This window comes from Stegodyphus dumicola, chromosome 11 (assembly GCF_044657685.1).
Source record: "Stegodyphus dumicola isolate Sdum_Otavi_A_Nest chromosome 11, ASM4465768v1".
Taxonomy (NCBI): Eukaryota; Metazoa; Arthropoda; class Arachnida; order Araneae; family Eresidae; genus Stegodyphus; species Stegodyphus dumicola.
In genome coordinates this window covers 84,344,456-84,358,137 of record NC_140778.1, presented here as the reverse complement: position 1 = coordinate 84,358,137, position 13,682 = coordinate 84,344,456, and the positions used below count along the sequence as shown (strand labels likewise).

General features: G+C 31.7%; 1 protein-coding gene across 2 annotated transcripts in view; it reads right to left on the bottom strand.

Annotated features, from left to right (window-relative positions):
• Positions 1-13,446, bottom strand: part of LOC118199377 (MAM and LDL-receptor class A domain-containing protein 1-like) — a 344,431-nt gene extending 330,985 nt beyond the window's left edge. The window contains exon 1 of one of the 2 annotated variants that reach the window (XM_085826944.1): positions 13,208-13,446. In XM_085826944.1, the coding sequence (XP_085683070.1) occupies positions 13,208-13,265 (58 nt within the window). In that variant the 5' untranslated portion in view covers positions 13,266-13,446. The remainder of the gene's footprint in view (positions 1-13,207) is intronic. The other variant, XM_085826943.1, reaches the window with a different exon arrangement.
• Positions 13,447-13,682: the final 236 nt, after the last annotated feature.

Here is a 13,682-nt window from a genome sequence, read left to right as displayed (position 1 = left end):
GAGTGTTGCCACTCCTCGCTTTCAAATAGTTGATTAATTAAAGTTTTACAAAATATGAAATAGATAATAAAACAAATTCGAAATTCAAGATTCGAGCTTCCAAGTGCACATTTCGAGCAGAGGACTTACGCCCAAAGGGGCGTGTTTGTTTCGAAAGTATTTGGTCAAATGTCCTTTTGAGCTAAAAAATATTTAAAAACACTACATCTTTAGAATTTCAGATAAACAGCCTCGTGCGTTGGAGATAAAAATGCTTTTCTTGGTACAGTGTTGCCATTGCTCGCTTTGAAATCGTTGAGTTTGCTAATCAAAATTTCGTTAAAGTTTAACAAAATATGAAACAGACAACAAACCAAGTGCCAAGTTCCAAATTCGGCTTCCAGGTGTTCATATTCGAGTGCAGGACAATGTTATTCAAAATTTGATGCCTACCGTCGTTTTTTCACAGTACGACAAAGATACATACATTCATGCAGATTCTTCATTATTTAATTTCTTTAAATATAATATTAAGTAATAATATTTGGTGGCACCAATTTGAAAAGTGATGCGCTGTTTATAGTGATTCAACGCAAAACGCCGTTTCGAGGCTAGCAGCCCATTCGGGCTAACACCCCTGTTGGGCTAATAACATGAATATTTGATTTTATATTTGCTTAATTAGCTGAAACGTTTTTAAAAAAGTGGGAAAAAATGTATAATTTTCATTTCAGAAAGAAAACAGTAAAAATGCTCCGAAGAGAGAGGTTTCCCACAAATTTTACCTTGTTTGTTTTCGGCAATAATAGCATATTCGTAGCTTAGAAGCTTGAGAACATTGTAGAAGGTTATAATATTGAATATTAAAGAATATTGAAATGATTTCTGAGCACAGTGTTGTAGTGAATTTTAACCTAGTTTGAAAGTATGCTTCGTACTTAGTTTGGTGAATAGTATTGTAATTTTAATATAACCTGCTGGTCATTTTGAGCCTCCTCAAATAAGTACAAGCCTTGAATACAAAGCATAAACGCCTGACAATATATATTTTATGAAAAACACCCGGATATCTGCGGCTATTATTCATGAAGTTTACGAGAGTCGCGGTGAAATTTTTGAAATACGTCCAGTTGATAAGAAGCAGAAATAAAATAACGGTTAGATTTGAAAATATGAGTTGTTTTAGCATAGCAGACGCTTTTTATACGCCATTTGCAAGTAGTTTAATGTAGAATAAATTTTAAGCAGAAGGAAAAATGGACTTGATGCGAGAACATTATCGCGCTATGATGCTTTATGATTTTAAAGAGGGATTATATCGAAAAGAATGCGTTCAACTTCTACAATTAGCATTTGGAAATGAATAACCATCTCGTACTACTGTATTCAGATGGTTTACAGAATTTCACGCAGGTCTCTTCGGGATGAAGAACACATAGGAAGGCCGTTGACCAGCAGTAATTTTGGATAACGTGTCTGCCATACGGAAAATGTTAATTAATGATAATCGCTGCACCTACCAAATGATCCACAAGGAACTTGACGTTGGATTCGCCGATATACATTCACGAAGAATTGCATGTGAAAAAACTAGTTTGCCGTAGGGTTACCCATAATTTAACTGAGCGCCAAAAAGAGGAGCGTGCCAAAATCAGTAAAGAAACCTTTCAGTTTCTTAAAGATGGCGGCCATTGTATTATTTCAAAAATCGTAACTGATGATGAAACGCATATACCATTTTTTAACGTTCTAACACGTCAAGAAGGTAAATTATGGGTTTTTGAAGAGAATCCCACGCCCACAAATGTGAAAAGACAACGTGCCATGAAAGGGTAATGTATGCTGTTTTCTTCAGAAGTTCACGATTGGTTGAAGCTGGAAGGTTAGAGAACTGGAAGGATAGAAGAGTCACAGCTAGCTGGTACTCCATTAAGTGTCTTCCAGATATTCTTCAAGAAGTGAATGTTAGAGGACTCATGCTCCACAATGACAATGCAGCATCTTCTCATTCAGCAAGGTTGATAGTTGAGTTTCTCGGACAAAAATACATCAAAGTGATAGTAAATCGATATTTTGCGTCGATTCCAAGAAAAGAATGGATTGAGGCCTATAATCTTTGGAAAATTCACTAAAAGATATCAAGCTGAAAGGATAGAAGACAGTCACAACTAGTTGGTACATCACTAATAAGTGTCTTCCAGATATTCTTCACGAAGTGAATGTTAGAGACTCATACTCCACGATAACAATGCAGCATCTTCTCCTTCAGCAAGGCTGATAGTTGAGTTTCTCGAACAAAAATACATCAAAGTGATAGTAAATCGATATCTTGCATCGATTCCAAGAAAAGAATGGCTTGAGGCCTTTAATCTTTGGAAAATTAGCCTACAGACATTCACTGATGCTGAAGGAGATTACTTTCAACACTCCTAAAATTTCGTAAGTATAAGTTTAAAAACCTATATACCTCAAAAATTTCATATAAAATCCGTATACAAAATAGAAACTAATCATTACAAGAAATTTATTACACATAGCTAATTTATCTTCGTTTATCGTGACGATACAGTCGCTACGACTAATTTTGTCTTTCGTCTTCCAGCGAGTAAACTTTTCAATCTCTGCAGATAATTTATGGTTAAACATCTTTTATTAACATCAACGAACTCGTCAAAATTTCGAATTGACATTGAATTCCAGCAAGGAATTTTATACCGTTTGAGAAAAGTGTATGTAAAAATGAATATTGTGATTTAGACAGAAAGCAGAAGACCCTATTGGGTTCTAAGACTTTTAGGATCGAAGATGAACTTTGGCATACTGTTCCGGTTTGAATAGAAACTTTTCTCTGCCTCGGAATGGCAACAGTCTGAACTTCAGAACTTGATTTTGTTTTGACGCAGCTTGAATGCTGCCGATGAGATGTTATATTAGATATCAGAATGTGTGATATTCAATTAAATTCGTTTTTTAAACTAGATTGGGTATTTTGAACATAGAATTATCACTGAATCACTACTTGTAGAATTTTAGATGCAGTTTGTCTCAAATAGAATTATCGTAAAACTTCGGAGATACGAACGCCATTTGTCTATCAGTCTAGTGTACACATAATACGTATTTTTCTATCGATTTTCTAAGTTGGAATAAAAGGGAAGGTTTTATTTGATTCTAAGAATTTTTGTTCTTCCATTTGGATCTAAGAATTTTTCTATAAGGTATACTTTCTAATTGGAACAAAAGTAAAGATTCCATTTAGTTTGAATAATGTTTGGCTCTTCTGTTTGGATTTAAGAATTTTTATGCGATACAATTTCCAGTTATATTCATTGAAACCGCATATCGAAGCTAAAAATTAGGTACTTTGAAAGCATCATCACGTGTCCAGTTATGATACACAATAGAAATATAAATACAATATCAATGTTACTTCTCTTTTAAAGAATACTTTTGCTTCTATTTCTTTATAGCGGAATTTACATTTTTATGCATCAGAAGTGGAATTCTATGATTTTAGAAAAATTAGTTTTTGTCACTATTGTGATTTTATTACGAAAGTTTTAACTAATGTTGCGATTCTCTTATAAATATGTTATTTTTATAAACATAGTCTATGATTAGATTTTTGTTGGTATGAGAGAATAAGATAACAGAAATTTGAAAACAAATAGAACATAAGATATGCTAAAAAAATTCTTATTTCCTCTTTTTAAATAAACACAATTATCTCAAAATTAAAAAGTTAATCTACTTTACGTTAAAAGCAAAGTTTTTTTAACCCAGAAGGGACAATAGTCGCGAATAAGATAGTCTCCTATCGGTATTTTGCGTCGAATCACTATAAATGGCGTATCATTTTTCAAATTGCTGCCACCAAATATTATCGCCCTGTATTATATTTAAAGAAATTTAATAATGAAGAACCTGCATGAATGTGTGCATGCTTCTTGCACTGTGAAAAAAACAACGGTACCTAGAGATATTAAATTTTGAATACACAATAATCCTTCACGCAAATAGCAGCACCTGGACGCCCAAATTTTGAATTTCGATTTTGTTTTATTATGTATTTCGTATTTTGTAAAATGTTAACAAGTTTTTGATTAACAAGCTCAAGGATTTCAAAGCGAGCATTGGCAACACTGTACAGAAAAATCAATTTTATCTCAAGCTCGCGAGACTGTCTATTTGAAATTCTGAGGACATGCTGTTTTTAAATATGCTGTGATGTTGCTGTTGAATTGAATTCTATGTGGTTTTATGCTGTGATATTGCTGTTGAATTGAATTCTATGTGGTTTTATGCTGTGATATTGCTGTTGAATTGAATTCTATGTGGTTTTAGTGCGAAGAACATAATATATAATAAAGTAAACACACAAAACGTGAATAATAAAACGACAAAAAATATTTGAGAAAGCCTTTTTAGTAAGGAAAAGGAACATTGATATGATGAACGGAGAAAAGTCTGAAGAAACAGAAAATTGTTTTTATGCCACACTAAATGCTGCATCGGGAATCTTAAACGTATACCGCTATGTTTCTTTTAAAATTTTTGTAACTTTTCTTTCTTTTTTTTTTTTTTTTTTTTTTTTTTTTTTTTTTTCGAATTTTATATGGCGTAAATGAAAATGATGCTTAATAATAAAGCTGAAAAGAGAAAAAAAAAAGGGGGTTAGTACGAGTGAGTGTACCAGCAGACTGGTAGACTGCGAGCTCAACGAGAAGGTAAAAGACCTTAACAAACCCTTTTGGACGACAACTAAAATCTGAAACTTTTCTGATTTTTTTTTTTTTTTTTTTTAAATATAGTTTACCATATCTCACTAGTCCTATAGAGATAATATGCACAAATTCATTATACGCTCTACTCTTCAATCATGTAACATTAAACGGTACTTTTCCGTTTTGCCGGCGCAAGCGATAAAGTCGCCAATAATGGTGCAACCGATACCAAACAGAATATTCTCGCTGGTAACCTTTTAAGCCTCATTTTCAAAACAAATCGCAGCTTTTTCTTATCAGATTGATTGTTTCTTTCAATACTGGCATATAATTACATAGAATTTTTATCAGATAGTTCAGTTTTATGTATAAGGCCATTTTCAGTAATTAAGTCAATTAGGATGCAATCACAGCGCTTACCCGAAGCCGAAAATATAGAAAAGGTAAAGTCAAGGGTTAAATTCATCAATTCTAACGAGAATGAATTAGCGAAGTAAAGCACTGCAGTTTTAAATAATTTCTGAGTAAGCTATTCGTACGAATTGAAATATTTCTTGCATTTAAACTTGTGTTCCAAATTAAGATTTAACTTGAAATTAATGTAGATAATTACTGAGAGCATTAGATTTTTGTAGAGTAGTTTACGTAAGATGAGATCGCTTGGGGTCACGTGATATAAACCGGCGAATCAGGATGTTGAACCATGAAAGCATAGTAAATTCTTAAATTAATGTCTTTTTACAAATTTATTGTCTTTATTTATTGGCTTTTTATAAAATTTTAAGCGATATTAAAATGTTTATGCCTTCAAAAAAAGAATTCTTAGAACTAACATTTTTTTAATATTTTTTATGTGTATACTGTATGTTGTCGCCAATAAAGTCTGCTTGGCGAATTTGCGCCAGCGAAACGGAAAAGTACCCATTGAACTACAGATTTATTGAAATTCCGTTATAAAAATAATAACGTTTAAAAATACTAATAAGTAAATAAATGAAATAATTTTAAAAAATGTTAATAATAACTACTATTTTTAATGTAAATATACTGTGATTTTTACTCAGCTTTTAAATTATTCAGATCCTAGCTTGTGTGCATATATTTTCCTATGCTATTAGTATTGTTTCATATTTTTGATTATGTGCTTTAAAATTATTTGCTTACACTTATTATTTGCTTTTTTAAAAAATTTGTTTGCTTATTATTTGCTTGTTACTTTCTTACTATTTTCTGTTTTTAAAATTATTTGCTTACACTTTACCCTTGTACTTATACCGTGTTCTTTGGTCACAGAAAGAGAAATTTCCCTATAATCCAATTTTTGCTGTTTTCTGATTAGTTATATAAAACCTTATAATTTCGCTTCATAATAGCTGTTATAATCTTACTATTTTCCCGAAGGAATACATGTATGTGTAATAAACAATAATTTTTATCAAGAGAGTATTAAATTTTTTTTTTAGCCCAAAGGGGGGTTAGGTCAGATGGGCTATTAATTTCGTTTCGGAATTTTGCGTCGATTTACTTTCTGCGTAGTTTCCCATTTCAAACTCTTGCCACCAAATACTATCGCCCTGCGTTATATTAAAAGAAATTAAATAATGAAATAAATTAAATCTGCATAAATGTACGTATGTTTCTCGCATTGTGATAAAACGACGGTAGAGCCATCAAATTTGAATAACCGTAATCCTCCTGAGAATATGGCATCTGGAAAACAAAATTTGGAATTTGTTTTGTTATCTACTGCAGCTACGCTGCCAGCCTTCGTCTGGCTTTTAAATGTACCGAAAAAATGCCTGAAGGGAATACCAAACGTTAAATTTAAAAACTGCCCTGAATTTTACCCTGCAGAACAACTTCATCAAAAAAAATGTATTACATATAACAAAATTACAATGAAATAAGCAATATCCCTTAATACAAATATTAATTATCCTAATAAATAAGTTAACCAACTTCCTGTTGCCTTCTCTCAGAAAACATCCAGAGACATTAAATTTAAAAACTGCACAGAATTATTACTCTCATTTTTCCAAGTGGCAACAGAGTGCTGATTTTCAACAGTCAGCAGTCCAGTATACAATTGAATGAAAACCTGTTGCCAAAACCACATTTCTAAAAGAATGAAACTATTCAAAATGATGCGATAAAATTAAAAAAATCTTATTCGAATTTTGGACAAATCGCTTCGAGGCGCACTGGCTTTTGTCTAGATGCACTTATATACCAAATTTCGTAGCTCTGAGTCTATTAGCTTGCGCGCAGCACGAACGAAAGACACACAGACTCTTTCTTTTATTATATGTAGAGATTTCATATTTTGTAAAACTTTAACGAATTTTTGATTAACAAATTCAAGGATTTCAAAGCGAGCAATGACAACACTCTACGGGGGTGGGAACATTTTTATCTCTACATTTTTATCGGAACTGTATATCGGAAATTCTAAAGATAGGTTCATTTTACAATTATTTTGGGATACTGACGTTAAATTGAATTTTATGGTTTAAGTTCGAAAAACATGATATTTACCGTATTTGACGGCATATAAGACGCACTGGCATATAAGACGCACTGGCATATAAGTTGCACTGGCATATAAGACGCACCCTTATTTAGAAGGCCACACACAAGGGGAAAAGTTTCAATAGTCCGTGCGACAGCGCTGTACCACAATAACTTAAAATGTGGTTTCTTTCTTTTTCATCCATATTTCCTATTTGACCGAGCTCAAAAGAAGTTTTCTTGCGTGCATTTATAACAAACCTATGAAATGCTAGTATTTTTTCTTCATAATCTGCTGGCATTTTCTGTGCAATAGTTGTTTTTGTGCGCATTGATAAGCCTCGCCTTTTCATGAACCTGTAGCACCAGCCCTCAGACCCTGAAAAGTTCTGATTCCCACGTTTTTCTGCAAATCCTTTGGCCTCACTGATTATCATTTTGGTTGAAACACTTCTCCCAGATTTCCTCTTATCTATCACCCACATTTTTACGGCATTTTCAAGTTCAGGCCGAGATGGAGCTGGGCATCGAAGGTTATGTTTTTGTTTTTTAACAGTCTTCAGTTGATCTTCCTGCAGTCGCCAAGTATTTCGGTATCATTTTTTCGGTAGGTGGTGGACCAAAATGCCTTGCTGCTGCTCTGTTTCCATGCACTTTGGCGTAGTTTAACACTCCTGTAGTCATATTTTCCAGGGTATTTTTTAAAAACAAATAGTTTTAAGCACCGATACCGACACGTTTATACAGATTAGCACCGATACCGACACGTGTGTCGGCTGAGTCAAAGAAAGTCTATGTAAAGAAGGAAAGGCTCCATAGACGTAATGCGACCAACGAACCTGTTCGAACTTCGACATCAGCTTCGAGCTTTGGCGCGTTTTGGCGACACGCATGCGAAAAATAATTATGGCAGATGTTGAAAAAGTTATGTGTGTCTAGACCTTTATCCGGGCTAAAAATAGCATTCAGTATTGAAAGTTAACCTGTGTCCTTCACGTATAAGACGCAAGTAACTTTTCTCAGACCAAATTTAGGTAAAAAAGTGCGTCTTATATGCCGTCAAATACGGTAATAAATAAAGGTAACACAGAAATTTTTTGAAAAACGCTCCTTTGTGCGTAATGTAAAATCTGAAAGCTTTCAGCTTTTTTTTTTTTTTTTTTTTTTTTTTTTTTTTTTTTTGTTACAATTCGAAAAGTTAAATGCGATCAGAAAAGCTTCTGTTTCTAAAGTTGTTATTTGTATATGTAATAACTTGGAAGAAGTTCGTTGTAATAAATTATAGATGGACGTGTAGCAAGCAGAAGCTTGCAGACGTAGCCGAATTCTTATTCATGGTTAGCATAGAATTTTATTCGAATCGGTGCTACAGAGCCTTGTTCTTAAAGAACGTTTTACAACTTGAAAAATATACTTTTTGATGGCAGCATGTTTCTACAGCAAACCGGAAGAGAGAAGAGGCCAAAGAGCGCAAGATTGCCACATTAAGCGAATTGAATTTCAGATATATAACAGATTATTATTACGATGCAGAGTTAAGATTAAGGGCTAATGGTAATTTATCATAAGAAAGGTAGATGCTTTATATTTTACACACACACACACACATATATATATATATATATATATAATTGAAATAGAAATTGAAAAGCTAACAAGTAATGTGACGTAAGACCTATTTGGTCTTAAAAAGTTTTTGCGCAAAATGCTGCGAAAATATCATTCAACTATTTTTCCCTTGAAAAGCCTGGTTGGAAGTCCAATTGGGCTAATTTACCATTTTCCGCTTTGTAATTTTTATGATTTTTTAATTTTTGCAATTTATGTTTTAATTATTATGTTTTAATTTTGTTTTAACTTTTTCCATCGATCTGTTTTTTATGTGTGTTAACTTTTTCCTTCTTTACATCGATAAGATTAGTTTTTTTTTTTTTTTTTTTTTTTTTTTTTTTTTTGTGCATTCACATGTTTTCCAACATTAATTTTAACAGTTTTATTTCGCGTGTAGGCTGTTTTTTCACCTTTCCATGTTAATATTTTTTAAAAATTACTTCCATGTTAATATTTTAAAAAATAATGCGTTGAACTATTTCATGGAGCCACAGCTCCTGGTAACTTTTTAGCAAGCACACTACAATATTTCTTTCTTTTATTTTATATATATATATATTCAATACTTTAAATGACTTAAAGTTTTGAAATTTTCTGTCAACATTCAAAAATGGATTTAAGCACATAAATAATTTTGTAATTTGTTAATAAGTTGAAGCACACAAAACGTTTTTTTAGAGAATTAAATTTTAAGAAAAAGTCTGGTATTTTTTTTAATTTACTAAAATTTTTAACTCTTTGTAGAATTTTATATTATGAAAAGTATTAGCTTCGTTAAAATTTCGTTTGCTTTATGTTTAATACATCTATTAAATATTGACTAGAGAACAATAATGAAATTTTTACAGCGTTCATTTTTTGCCCCCCCTCTTTTGTAAAAAATGTAGTGTACTTTTAAATTACTTTTTTGGAGAGTACTTAATATGTCTTACTCATGCTTACACTTGCTTTAATTTTTTATGTTTAAGCTCTTGACTCAAATAATAATGAATGAAAGCAAATTGATAATTATTAATAAAAATTATTGATCACTCATTATTAGCCCAAAGTGGCAATTGCCCAGAAGGGCTATTAATTTCGTTTTGACATTTTGCGTCGTCCACTCTAAAACCGCGTTTCACTTTTCAAATTGCTGCCGCTAAATATTAGAGCCCTGCATTATATTTGAAGAAATTAAATAATGAAGAATCTGCATGAATGTATGTATGTTTCTCGCACTGTGAAACAACAAGATTACCAAGAGACATCAAATTTTGAATAACGTAGTCTTCCACTCGAATATGGGCAGCTGGAAGCCCAAATTTGGAATTTCTTTTATTATCTGTTTCATATTTTGTAAAACTTTAATGAGTTTTTGATTAAGAAACTCAACGTTTTGAAAGTGAGCAATGGCAACACTGTACAGGGGGGGGGGACATTTTAATCTCCAGCGCGCGAAACTGTCTGTCGGAAATTTTATTATATATTGTTCTTAAATATTTTATGATTTTGCTGTTGAATTGACGTTTGTGTGACATAAGTATACGAAAAGCGTGATATCTAATAAATATTGTCAACTCACAAAACATTGCTAATGAAAATAAGTATAAATTTGAATTTTTTCTTTGCGTTATTTTTATATGTTTGTTTTGATAAATATTTAAAAGAATTTTTTTTTTAAATTTAGCTGACAAATTTTATTTTGTTAATAGAAAAAAAATTTGTTCTTTCCCTCCTTGTTCTAGTAGCCCAAAAGAGACGTTAGTTTTGAATAGAATATTAATCTTGAAATGTCATTTTGCTTCGAAACACTTAAATGTGTTGTATTACTCTTCAAATTATTTCCACCGAATATTATCACCCTGTATTATACTTAATTAAATAATAAAGAATCTGCATGAATGTATATATGTTTTTTCGCACTGCGAAAAAATAACGATAATTAGAGCCATCAAATTCCGAATAACGTAATCTTCCACCCGAACATACGCAGTTGTAAGCCCAAATTTTGAATTTCGGATTTCTTTTTATTATCTGTTTCATATTTTCTAAAACTTTAAAGAATTTTAGATTAACACACTCAACGATTTCAAAGCACGCAGCAGCAACACTGTGCGGAACAAAACATTTTTGTCTCCCTCGCAAGAGACTGTTTATCGAAAATTCTAAAGATATACTCTTTTTAAATTGTTTTGCGATATGGCTGTTGAATTGATGTTTATCTGACGTAAGTGTGAAGAGCCGTGATATCTAATAAACAAAGTTAACACACAAAACATAGCTAATAAAAAGACACACACAAAAAAAGGATATTTGTAAGCTATCTTACTAAGAAAACTGAACACTGATATGATAAACTCAGAAAAGACTGAAAAAAAATTTTAAAACTTTTATAATTTTGCTGCTGAATTGTATATGGCGTAAGTGGGAAGAAAATTATGCTTAATAATAAAGCTAAAAAGACAAAAAAAAAGAGGTTAGCAGGAGTGAGTGCAGCAGCAGACTTATACACTGCGAGATCAGATCTTCTTACATTAAAGATTACAAACTTTAATGTAAGAAGGTACCTTAATGAACCTTTTGGGCGATCGTTAAAATCTGAACTCTTCCACATTTTTTTATTTTAATATTTCATACCTCTAAATTGTTTAAAGTCAAATAAAATAAAATACCTACTAACATGAAAAGCTACCGCAAATTATAAATGCATAGCTCGTATTACGCGTGTAATTAATATTTTCTTCATATAATGCTTTGCTAATTGATTCAGATTAAAATACTAAGATATATATTTCTTAGTTAGTTTTATGAACATAAAAGATTTATGAAGACAAATAAAAATTTATATAGAAATAAGCAAGATGTGTGCCATTATAACTGTAAACTGACACAGCTGAACATAACTAAAGTCCAGCTGTGTGGAAATGTTACGTTCAGTCCATAGAGCTAGACTTTAACTACACAACTAATGCTCACTAATTTTGAATTGAAACATACGTGATTTATTGAAATCATATGAAGACCTGAACCATATATTACAATAATGGGAACCATAAATTACAGTAACCAGGAATCATATATTACAGTAACCAGGAACCATATATTACAATTTACTTACAATTTACTGAAACCATATATTATAATAACCAAGCTAGTTGTAATATAATAATTAAATTTCTACCGAAAAGTGATTCGTGTGCTTAAATATACAGCTTGCACACATACACACACACACACACACACAAAAAAAAAAAAAAAAAAAAGGTACAGTTCTATATCTCCCGTTCTACTGGACCGGTTGTCGAAATTTAACTTGCGTTCTCCATGCCTGGAAAGCGCGACTTAGTATATATATTAGATTTATATATAGCACTGTTCTAACATACGTATTTTGACACACAAAATCGGACTTTTTCTGAAATAATATACCGATTTTTTTCCCATATTTCGATTCTACGATTCAAATTATTCCAAGTATTAAGTTTTGTAAAAATCGTACACGTAGTTTTTAAAAAATTAGCTCTCAAAATTTTAAATCCTCCATGTTAATTGAATTTGGTATATAATTATAAATATCTTTTTTTTTTTATTAAATTTATTTTATTCTTTCTTTCGCATTTCAAAATTTAGGTTCATTCCAAATAAAATTCACGCATTTTTTATGATTTATTTTTAAAATGTGTATGTTTAAATAAATTTTATAAATTTTTCGAAAACATTTTTTAAATTATAACCTATAAAATTTTTACCATCATTTTAAAGTAGATGTATTTCTAAGCAGGACTGCAAAAGATTATAGTTTCTTATTCAAAATTTCCTAAGATATAGTGAATTTAATTTGCTTTATCAAAATTTCCTAAGATATATGTGAATTTAGTTTGCCAAAATTTACATACTGGAGGGTTTTGGCATATTTGTTATAAGCGATAATAACGCCAAATGTGCTTTAGGCACTTCGTTAAAATTATTTGAAAGTATGAACAGTGAACTTTTTTCCGCTCGTGTACAATGAAAAATAGGTTGCCATAAATTAAGAAGTTCGCCAAGTGAATTATTCTTGGCGCAAACTGAAAAAAAAAGGCACCAAGATAAATTTCTAATTTCTCCATAAATTTCTCACCACAAATTACAAACTTTAATATCTAGGCATAATTTGAGTCGTAGAATCTTAATATGGGAAAATATTGGTATGTCATTTGACAAAAAATTCTATTTTGTGTCAAAATACCTATGTTAGAACAGTGCTATGTATACATGTAATATATATCCAAAGTCGAGCTTTCGAAACATGGAGAACAAATTTCATTAAATTTCGACAACCGGTCCAGTAGAACGGGAGATAAAGAACTGTCCCATTTTTTTCTTGTCCAAGGTGTACCAGTATTTTCTAATGAAATTAGTTTTACCTGAAGCATACAATCCAAGCAAGGCCAGCACCAGAAAGCAGCTCTTCAAGAGCGCCATGTTGTTGATGTTGCCTTTTCGCACGGTCTAAATGTCCACTCTGTGGTCACTACCATGCAAGTGAAGTTACCGATGTCCAAAACTGAAATCCGAATTACCTAAATGCACCAATTCGAAATTGCTGTCCCAAGAATAGCTTAGGCAAGTAAGAATCCCGGCAGATATACACACTGCGGGTGTAAAACCCCTAAAAATTGTCCAAAGCTTTTATTACTTCTCTTTCCTTATCTTTGCCATTGTTTCCATTTAATGAGGTGGATGGATGAATAACAATATCCCCGATATGTGCACCTCCCCTAAATCAAAGATCACAGATTTTTCTGTTGAGATGCTAGTAGAGTATTCTTCCGACAACTTTCGCATAGATAACGCGGTATTGTTTCTGTCTGCGGACGCGATAAAGTGCCAAGTTAAAAA